General features: G+C 46.0%; 1 protein-coding gene across 1 annotated transcript in view; it reads left to right on the top strand.

Moving 5' to 3' along the window:
* Positions 1–11,007, top strand: part of AOAH (acyloxyacyl hydrolase) — a 148,581-nt gene that overhangs the window by 90,865 nt on the left and 46,709 nt on the right. Inside the window, exons 13-14 of the mRNA XM_023532035.1 lie at positions 4,002–4,006; positions 4,689–4,771. Of these exons, the coding sequence (XP_023387803.1) occupies positions 4,002–4,006; positions 4,689–4,771 (88 nt within the window). The remainder of the gene's footprint in view (positions 1–4,001; positions 4,007–4,688; positions 4,772–11,007) is intronic.

Below are 11,007 nucleotides of genomic sequence, written 5' to 3'. Positions count from 1 at the left end.
GTTTTTCTTTTAGTCATAGCGAGATGGAGGGAGTGGGAAGCTGGCATGAGAAAGCTCTCAGAGAAAGTGATTTTTTGTGTTACCTGAGCCCATGTTGGGGAAAGCAATTAGTAGACGTTCTGTCTGAGATTCACCCATCTTAAACTTGGGCGTTAGAAATCAAAATCCAACCAATCAAAATGCCTGTACTTCCTGGGCCCTGCAGTAAGTACATGGAGCTGATAAAATTGGGAATTTAATATAATGCACGTCCAAGCCGGCTCCCAGTACCTGAGGCACCGGGGAAGGCACGAGGTAGAGAACTTTCAAGCACCCCTCCCGTGCACCCCACAGGTTGTAGGACTGAAGCCATCCCCTTATACCAGCCCATGGGACTGGGTTGTGATGCACAACAGAGGGAAGAAGACACAGAAAAATCGCTCTGGGAAGCCCTCGTCCAACAAGGGAGAGGGGAGCAGGAGGAGGGGTTTAAAACCAGAGCGGCCATTGCTGCTAACCTTGCTATGCACAGTATCTCAGTTTACCCCGTTAATTCAGGTTCAGCTGACCCTGTATACCGATAACTTTCTATTAAGCCATCTTCTTGATTCGTAGGCTTCTCAGAACACTGTGTTACAGGCTTCTCAGAATGCTGTATTGATCTGTCTGTCTTCTTGGGATCCCTTAGCACTCCACGACAAATTCGATTCTAGAATTTATAAGAGAGATTATATATTTGAGGTGGGGGATGGGGTGAAAGAAAACAGTATCTGATTACATGAGATTCTTCCTAGTGCCTACTTACTACAAAGCCTTAATCCCAAAACTCGTGATGCTATTTCCGGTCAGAAATGTTAATGAAACTATTCGCCGATGGTAAAGATTTCTGGATTCTTATAATGAAACGTGCAACTAACTGTATCCATAATATTAATAATCCACACTACTTACTCTCCGTGAGCAGGTCGTGAGCAATGCAATATTTTGGTACATAAATTCCATTTTTAGAATTATCAAAAATACACGTATGGCTAACTATTGGTAACAGTTACTTTCCCAAAGGAAAGTAATCCCTCTTTATTGACCATGAAATTATTTTAGTATTGAACTCAGATCTAAGGTCCGTTTCCCATCTGCTTTTTCGAAATAGAATAAAACAGTCCAGGCAGATGGAGGGCATAAACAATGCAGGCTGTAATCAGTTCAGGCTTCTGGGTGAGGCAGCAGATTGAACAAAGCATTTACTTCTCTCCCTTGAGAAACCGTGAGAAAGCGACAATAAAGGAATTTGTCCACAAAGACAAAGAAAACAGGAAGAGCCAACAACCCACAAAATGTTGGGAGCCAGAAAGCAGAAGGACAAGTGGTAATTGACTTCGTCAACTCAGTAGAGCTTCGTCCTGAACTGGCAGGAGGAGTCGCCAAGCAGCGGGAGCACTGCAGGACTGGGAACTGGCTACAGGCGGCAGCTCTAGAAAGGAGGCCGAGGCTACACACAGGAGCATCGGTTGAAAGATTGCCGAGGAAGCAGTTAGATCCCTTCCCAGTTCTGCACAGGTGGGCAGCTCCTCCTCCTCACTCTCGTATAGGACCAGAGCTTTCTTCTCTGGAGAGGCTGACATCAAGGGCTTCTGGGCTGGGAGGCGCCAGACATACGTGGAGAGAGGAACACCCTATAAAAGACATGATGCTGAATGCTGGGGACCACATGCCCCCAGCCCCAGAGTGTCGGCGACCCAGCTGGGGACTGGGAGATCCTTTCCTGGGGGATCCGCACATCCCAAGAGGAAAACCCCGAAGGCATGAACAACAGGGGTTCCCCAAGAAAGGCCCAGCCCGCCAACAGTGAGGTCCTAGTCAGTGAGTCAGACCCAGGGGCCCACTTTCCCATCAGCTTTTGAATTTTCAACCAGTTTCCACTTTTAAATATAAGCCAACACACAGCCCAGGCATCTGAGGGAAACTTTGAACGTGAAGACAATATGAAAACAAAGAAAAAAGACAACTTCGAGAAAACAGACTATGGCTTTGTTTGCTCATGGGGAAAATTTAAAAGCTTTAATTAATATCCTACTTATAAAAATAACTAAAATTAATATCTTCAAAGAGGTAACAGACAATATTTTATTTGTGTAACAAGAACATTATGCTAAAATTAAAGAAATATTCAAAGAACAGAAAAAAGATGTCTTGAAAATTATACTAGTGACATAGGGTGATTGTCATAGAAAGGTTGAAATACTGAGTTGAGAATATCACCCAGAAAATAGAGAAAAAGACAAAGAGATGGAAAATAGGATGCGAAAACTGGAAATTGAGGCGACCGAGTCAAAAAATAAAAACTTTTTCAGATATACGAATTCTAGAAAAAATAATAATGTTACTTCCCACACATCCTTCAAAAGTTACTAAAAAGCTCTCCATCAAAAACAAGGACAGTGTGGCCTTCCAGGAAACAGGAAATCTAACAAGCCACGAAGAGGTGGAGAGAACCCCCAGGATGGGGAGGAAGGGCCCTCCCAGGATATCTCTGCCACGCAGCGGGGTGAGAGGCCGGCAAGTCTCCGGAGAGATTTTCACACACACAGAAGTGAAATGGATAAGCTACCTGATAAATCGGAGCGTGCCGAAAAGGGACCAAACAACTATAAAAGATGCGAGGGTGAACTGATGATAAATACTTAAAAAGTTAAGCAAAGAAACAATAGGCAGCTATTAACTCCAGAGAAATAGAAGGGCTGCGAAGGGAAGGAAAAGCAATCTTAAATCAACTGTGAAGAGCTAAGTCCTCCTCTTGGTAGCGGAGAAATGAATAGATAACACCAAAGACTAACGATCTAGAAGTAGCCTTGGAAGTGTGTTGCTTAGAGACTGGAAGAAAATACCAAAAGACTTAGTCAGTTAAGGTGGACATTGGTTGAGGCTGGGCATGGAGATGGGAAGGGAGGGGGGTGAGGTGTTGCCTCAGGTAAACGGGTAAGCCGTTGGGCTCTGCAGGGCCCCCGTCGCCTTGAATCTTTGTCCCCTACGCCTTTCGGTGAGGCTCGCTCTGGCCGCTCTAATCCTAGTTTCCCTGCCTGCCTTTTCTTACGGCTCACACCACCTTCTAGCATCCTCCTCTATGATTTGCTTGTTCGTGATGTTTAGTGGGTTTTGTTTGTTTGTTTGTTTCCGGCTAGAATGTCAGCAACACAGGGGTAGAGGTCTTTGTTGTTTTTTATTTATCGATATGACCCAGGTACCTAGAACAGAGCCTGGAACCTAGTAAGTCTCAATAAACATCACCCGGTAAAATGAACTAGATTGTTTGTTTGTTTGTCTGTTTGTTTGTTTTTAACTATGTGCATGCGTAGCTTCGGTTTTACAAAGTAAAATAAGTCAAAAAAATCCCATACTTGAAATATTGCTCAGACTTGAAATATTGCTCAGACAACTTAGTCTTCTATTAAGAAATATTATAAGTTTTCTCAGACCTCAAAAAGACTGCCACTTACAGTGCATCCCAGTGTCCAGGCCTGATACACACTTACCTTTCTGCTTCACTGAGACAGTTGTCAAACAGTATCATACAATGAGCGAGACTTAGGTAACACTTCCAAATTAGCAGTGATTTATGCAAGGTTGTGAGACATAAAGTTATAATGAAAAGAAGATACATTTGAGGAGTGATCCAATACTTCTGAGTGTGATCATTATTCATTAGTTTATACCCTGTCTTATTCAAAAAGGATTTTAGGAAGCCTATTAAAGTATAGAGACTATAACATTCAATTACATTTAAATTAAATTAAACCTTGGCCAAAAAAGCATAGAAAATCAAAGATGGGACGAAGAAGAGCCAAGAAAATGGCTTAAAATATGTGCAATCATGGCCTGACGCTGGTCACAAATTTCTCTCTTATCTCTGTGTCTATTAGTATTAGATTCAGTGATAAGTAACAAAGAGATTCAACATGTGGGTGGTTACATAAGATGATACAGGAGTTTATTTCTCTCGAATGTAAAAGTTCAGATACGTGCAGTCCAGGTCCGGTATGGGAGCTCGATCTACTGAATTTCGAGGTCCCTCCAGCTCACTGCTCTGCCTTCCCAGTATAGAACTAAGCCCCACAGTCTAAAACGGCAGCAGAATGGAGCAGGAGGACAAAGAGTGAGCACGGGGCCACCTGCCAATCGTTTCCTAAGAAACATTCCCAGAAACTGCTGCGAAATAATTCCACTTTTATCTCACCGTCCATACCTAAGTGAAGAGGCCAATCCCAGCAGGTGAAGCTGGGTAAAGCAGTCATCCTTCTGGGCAGACACATGTCCTAGTCAAAGTTCTGTTAAAACGGACCAAGAGGAGAGATGGATGTGAAGGACGTGCGCGTCTGCCACGGCATCACGGCGACCGGAAGGGGGAAGGGAATGGGGTCGGGTTCAAAATAACGGAGACCGTAAAGAGGACCAGTTAGTTGCTCGAGGGACTTAAAGCGGCTTTGGGTAAACGAGATTAAAGAGGGACGACTCTGGAGGCCTTCCCGACAAGAGAGAGTTCGATCTTGCCACATCCACGCGACCCGTTTCGTAGGACCGTCCCTTATCGCGGCTCTTACGCTGACAGTTTAGGAAAGATGTGTCTGCAGAGGTTTGAGTTTCCGAGTTCATTTTCGCCATGGTTTTTATAAACCCATAAGAAAAACATGTTCTGTTGCTCTTATTTGTTTCAGAATTAAAGAAAACTCTCTCTACCTCCGTTTACGAGAAAGAAACCACTGCAATCACAGAGACTACCAGAATCTTTCCAAAAATGGTATGTAGCCTTCCGCTTATGCGTCCCCGAGGCGCCTTTAATGGCGGATTTCATTTCTGAAGTGCCACGAGAGCTGAGGATTAGATATAACGAGGACCACGGGACGAAATGAATCGTCTCCCTTTCCGACGCCATGGCCCTTTCAGAGAGAGGGGACCTTGGCTTGGGGCCTTTTCCCCACAGCGAAATAGGACAAGAACAAGACACAGTCAGGCGCAGGCGAGGGGGCAGGTCAGTCGTCCAACAGGTTCTAGAAAGGCCCCGGTGCGGGGTGATCAAGGCCCAGGAGGAAGGACCTAAGTAACCATTAGCAGAACAGGAGCTGAGCCAAATCAAGGTCATTGCAAAGACTCCGCCCTCTCCACTCGTGTAAAGTCTGCCACATTTCTACCAGGGTCGGAATTTTAGGAAAAACAGCGAAGTGGCTGAAATCCCCAAAGCCGTTAAGGAAAGGAACGTGTTTCTAGAGTGTCGTGGAGGCTTGCAGGTGTCCATCAGCTTCCCAGGTTGCCCAGGATAGTTGTGTCTTCTGGGCTGGCTTCTTACCCGTGGGGTTCTCACTTCCTACCCGGGACCCAGATTCAAGCCATGGCCACAAGATTTTGGTGAAACTCCTGATTGATAAGCCATGGCCTGGCCAGTGCCTACTGAACTGCCAAGTCATGTCCTGTGACACCATAATGCAGAGATGGCAAACAGGCTGTGTGTCACCACTCCATCTTCCTCAGCCCAGGGAAGATATTTCTGATCGACCTTGACATTCTTGTCTGCTACACCCAGAATTGCCCCAGCGGTTCTCACGACACAGCACATCTGACAATCACCATCAACAGATTAGACGTGGCACATGAAGGTAAAGCTATTTTCCATCCCGGGCCATCTCTGATTAACGAGGATGCGGAGGAATTTTCCAAGCAGTGCGACTTTTAACTACGTATAATGACCTACGAATTTCTTACGACGTACACTCTACGCAAAATGTTCTATTCTAAGAACAAAACAGACGTTTCACTAATAAAATAACAGCCGATATCTATTGATCTCTCACAAGAGCTAAGCATACTTATGTATACTATTTCAGCTAGTCCTTTCAACAAACTGAAAGTCGAATATTATTATAGTTCTTCAGTTCCAAGATGCCACTGATTGTAACAGCTCTGAGAGGAAAAATTACAAAGCACACATTGATTACCACACTCAACCCAATATTAAATTTGTTAAAATACATTTCTCAGAATTGAGGAATTGTAATGATGTCCCCACTGTAACAGTTGGGAAAACAGAAGCATACGCAGACCGAGAACCTGGTCCTAGATCGCAGAGACAGTAAGTAGCAAGAGTTGGAATTTCTTCCCAGCTCGTCTGGCTCGGCCCAGACACCAACAAAGATAAGACAGTCACTGGCCTACGGTCTGAGATCACCTACAGGAGGAGGTCGGCCTCGCCTCTCTGCGTGTGAACACGACCAGCAGTTTACAGGGAAGCTGTCATCGAACCTGGCCGGGAATCACCAAAGTGACTATCAGCCCCTCGCTGTGCTTGCTCTTCGCCTTCAGTGAGAAATTCACAGGCCCAGAGCTGTGGGAAGTCCCCTGTCAACGCAGCCCGGGCTGTCGAAACCGAAGAACAAAACCCCCTGCATGCGATACTCTGCAGTTCTAGAAAACGATGGTTACACGCTTATATATTTTTGTTTAGAAAGACAGAACGCTGCCAGAAGAAATCCTAGGAGGTACAATTGGGCAGTATAGTTTAACTTCTACTACATTTTTTAAAATAACTGAGGAAAAACAGCTGTACATAGAAAACACACCCAAATCATGATGTTTGACAAATTATAGGTGATTGCTTTTAGTTTTTACTTTTCTGTTTCCCAAAGATTTTCTTTTTAGATAGAAATATCCTTAAAAAAGAAACTAGAAATAAATAACGGCGTCTAGGAACGGTACAGGGCTGGCCCGAGGTCCCACAGCCGAGGGCATCGGCTCAGCACGAGGGATAAGCAATAGCATTCGCCCCGGTCACAGGCTGCGAGCTGCTCACTCCACGTGCCCGTGACACCTTCTCTTCTCTCTCCACGAGACCCGAACGTGTCAACTCAACATCACTGTCTACCCACAACGAATACAGCGACCTTTTGTAAAATCCAAAAGACCAAAGTGACACACTCCAAAAGGTCCTCGGTACCATTTATAGGAGATGTTTCTCCTTTTGTGGTATGCCATCTTGACAATATTCTTTCAAAATTCCGAACGTGGAGATCAAAAGGGGGGACGGAGGGACTGGAGGAGAGCCTACTCGTGAAAAACCAAGCGTGTCAAAATTTGCGCAAAACCTGTGGCTTCCGTGAGGCTTTTGTCTAATGAATAGTTGTCGGGAGGGCAGGAGAGACTATTGCCTTGCTTTTCTTTAAATTTGCAACCCTTAGAAATAGAGGGAATGTGCACTTTGTCGAGTAGGACTTCTTAGAAGATGCTGCTTGAGTGTTTTTTCCTAAGGATGTAATTCTAAGAAAACTTTTTCTTTTCTTTTTTTTTTTTTAGTTTCTCCTAGTTACTCATTATTTAATGTTCTGGTTTGATTCTCCATTCCTGTTCACTGCTGCTTCTCCTCACTATAGATCTTCTTTGGATATTATGCAGCACGTAACCTGACTCCCCACGCCAACTTATTTCAATTACTCCCCAAGGCTTTTATTAGATATAAGAAAAGTCAGCTTTCTACATCCTGCATATTTATGGTTCACTTATTTTTTAGAGCCAGCGAGAAAGAGGAGAAAGGAAAGAGTTGAATAGAATATTAAAGCGTTTCTTAAAAATTATATAATAAGAATTAAAGAAACAGCTCCTTTTTTCATCTTGATGTTGAGGTACGAGTTCTCAGAATTCCTATAGCTATCTGTACCGTGAGCCATTACCAGCGATTATAAAGCATTTTAACTTGTGAAATGTCGAGGTGACCTTTAATTTGGCTACTAATTCTCTGGCGTGGGGTTTGGGCACAGCCAGGCTCCTGCAAAGCAGGTGGTTTGCAGGGGTCCTTACAGCTTCCGATTCACCAAAACGGAGCGTGGGAGGATGCGGGTCGGGGGGAGCCAGCACAATGAAGGTGAAAACCAGCCCCTCGCGGACCACCACCTTACTCCTCAGAGGTGCAAAGTGAGGCCCAGTCACAGGAGCAGCGGTCTCCCCTCGTTGCTTCATAAAACCTCCTTCCTCGCAGTGTAAATAGCCCAACTCGTTTGGAATTTAGGCCCTGGGATGGGATGAGTGTGGGACTTGGATGAATCATGTAATTTCTCCGGCATCTTTTGCATCTATAAACCGGGGGTTGTGGTTTCATGAGCGCAGGTGCCAAAAGTGACCCCGGATGTCTTTCCGGGTTGCCTAGACAACAAGCCGGCTCCCACGGGCTCACTCCATCCTGACCCGGGATGACTCGGTGGGATGACCGGATTCAGGAAACAAGCCCAGTCTTGCAAGTTTGCCCCTCCCCCAATAAAGCCAGCTCTTTAAATCGTGTCACATGACACTGTGGAATTCATGACAAAACCCAGACAGGGCCCGCTTTGCTCAGCCGGGGGAATAATAACAGTCCAAACCCGAACCCCGCGGCAGGGCTTTGGAAAGGTCAAATGCGCAAAACTCAGTGCTCTCTAAATATCCATCATCATCGCGAACTCCACCTACCACCTCGTTTATAAAAAATCAGGCACTTTTTCAACATAGATTTTTTTTTTTAAAGAAACAGTAAATGTGAAAAAATAAATTTAAAAGATACATGTCCGTGACAAGAAGCCTGTGGCTCCAAGAACTGGAGGACGGAAAGAGCAGCATCTAAGTTGGATCTCCAGACGTTGGAGACAGGAGCAGCGGGAAGGAATGGGGGTGGAGGACGGGTCGCCAGCCCCATCTGGAGAACATGGCAGGAAGAGGGGCTCTCTCTGGGAGAAAAAAATACTGGGCTAAGAACAGGAGTGGCAAGTGATGGAAACGGAGATGGCAGGTCTGAGACTGACGCGAGCAGGGGCGAGTGATGGAGGAGAGGCGAGCGGGATTCGGAGGGAGCCCCGGGGAATGGGAGATGGGGCGGCCTCGGAGCAAGGGCAAGGCCGGGATCGAGGCTGAGGGGAGGGAGAGCTGAGGGTGGAGCAAAGGCTAAAAGCTGTGGGCTGGGAGATGCTAGAGAACAGGCCTTGGGTGCTTGAGCTGGGAGCTCTAGAACATGCTGGAAGGAGCAGAAGCAGATAAGGGGGTTTCTCTCTAACCAGGATGATCAGTGCTCTGAAACTAGACCTTCAAGCGTGGATGCCAGGCAGTATGAGCTGGGGAGGCCGGTACGGCTTGTGGACCCCAAAACCATCTCCTACACCTTTGCTGCGTGTTCCAGTCGGGACCTCGGCGTTGGGCCACGGGGCGCATGCTCACTGAGGACTCAATGAATGTGAGCTTTTCTTCAGCCCTCGCTGTCCCCGCCTGCCCTCCTTCCCGGCTCATGCACACGCCCAGCGCCCAGCAGAGCCCAGCAGAGCCCAGTCTGCCCAGCCCTCCGGTCCTGCCTTTCTTGCTGGGAGCTGAGCTCTTTGCTGTAGGTCCGGCTCCCAGTCTGACAGTGAAGCACCTGGGACCCGAATGACTCCCAGGAATTCCACTTAACCTTTGAAGAGAAGCAAAGTGCGCGCGGTCGTCTCGTGCCAGCCTGACACCTCTGTGGTGGCCGGAAACCACGATCAGCTAGATTATGCTTCATTTCAAGTAAAGGGTAGAAGGAAATGCTTAAAGTAGTAAGTAGTTTCCATACTTTAAGAAAAAAAAAAATAGTACGTATTTTTAAGTAAATAAAATTCGTAAGGTATTTACTTCCAGAATAAACAAGACTTGTCTGTTAAAAAAAAAAAAAGAAAACAGGCCCCACGCAGCCCGAGTCTCTGTCGGGGGTATGGGCATCACTCAGGGTCACTCTGAACCTTCCAAACAAGACCTCGCTGGCTCGGAGCAGAGCGGCGTGTTCACTGGCAGCCTTTCCTCGTTCTGCTTCTGCAGGTTTAGCAAAACCTTGGTATAAACCCCTGTCTGGGGTTGTTTTGTTTCAGAAAGTTGGAAGTGCTTCCGGGCATGATTTTATTGGGACCTAGTGTCCCTCTGTACTGTGAGCGGTGGCCCCTCACTGTGCTCCCAGGTGCTCACCCATTTACTGGGAGAATGGCGAGTAGAGAACTAACTGGAAGTATATAAATACAAAAAACGGAGAATTTTAATGTTTTGCCAAAGTTCATGTGTTTGCAGCCTCACCTACCCAACCCCACCCCCAGTCCTCTTGCTGCAAACCAAATTTGATCTTGAATTTCTTAACTTCTCCACCCATGCTACATCTTTCACGCCTCCAAAAAACTCCATCTTGCTGGTTCCCTCCCTTTGGGCTTTGATTAAGCCATCTGGAGAATGGGAGAGAATCTGACAGAGCTGGAGAAACTAGAAAAAAGGGGCAAATCTCAGGCCAGCGTATGAAACAATTTTCGAGATGCTTGATCTAAAAGTCATATGTTTACAGATACACTCAGACGTGGAAGCTCGCTATTTCTCTTAAGGACCAAATGTGTCTCTAAGATACAATGTTTAATTATAGCAGAAAAGTTTGAAAGAGAAACATTTCAATGTGACACATTTCATATAGAAGAATACATTTCCTTCCTTTTATTAGGGGGTATTATTCCTATTTTAATACCTTCAAGACTTTTAATTTCAAAGAATCATGAAACAATGGAGACGCTTCAGTCTAGATGGGAGCATTTCCTGGTATTCATCTATGCAGCCCTTCCAGACAGGCCTGCCCCATCCTCCAGCTGGGAGAGCACCTGACAGTGACAGCCATGTGCAAAGTGTGCGCTTAGGGTCTTCTGTTAGGTCAGGATTTTCAGCCTGTACCTTTTGAGTCTTCACACCTGCAGAGGGCAAAGTCGGAAGCAAGTATCTTATACTTTTTTCACGTAACTGTCTGTGGCAAAGGCTCCTTGTGTCCTAGGGGGTCTCTTTTTAATAGATTCCTGTGGTTTGGAGCTTGAGGTAACGGATATCAGGGGGAAAGCACACAGCCATGGATGTCGATAACCGAAACGAACTGGCTGGGTTTCGATCAGCTCCACTGCATCCTGGGATGTGCCTTTTACCTCTTTTGCTTTCCTTCCCTTCCTTCTCCACTTGAGTTTGCCCCCACCACGTCCTCTGTGTCCCCTCCAA

Source organism: Pteropus vampyrus, unplaced genomic scaffold (assembly GCF_000151845.1).
Source record: "Pteropus vampyrus isolate Shadow unplaced genomic scaffold, Pvam_2.0 Scaffold75, whole genome shotgun sequence".
Classification (NCBI taxonomy): Eukaryota; Metazoa; Chordata; class Mammalia; order Chiroptera; family Pteropodidae; genus Pteropus; species Pteropus vampyrus.
This window is presented reverse-complemented; position numbering and strand designations above follow the sequence as displayed.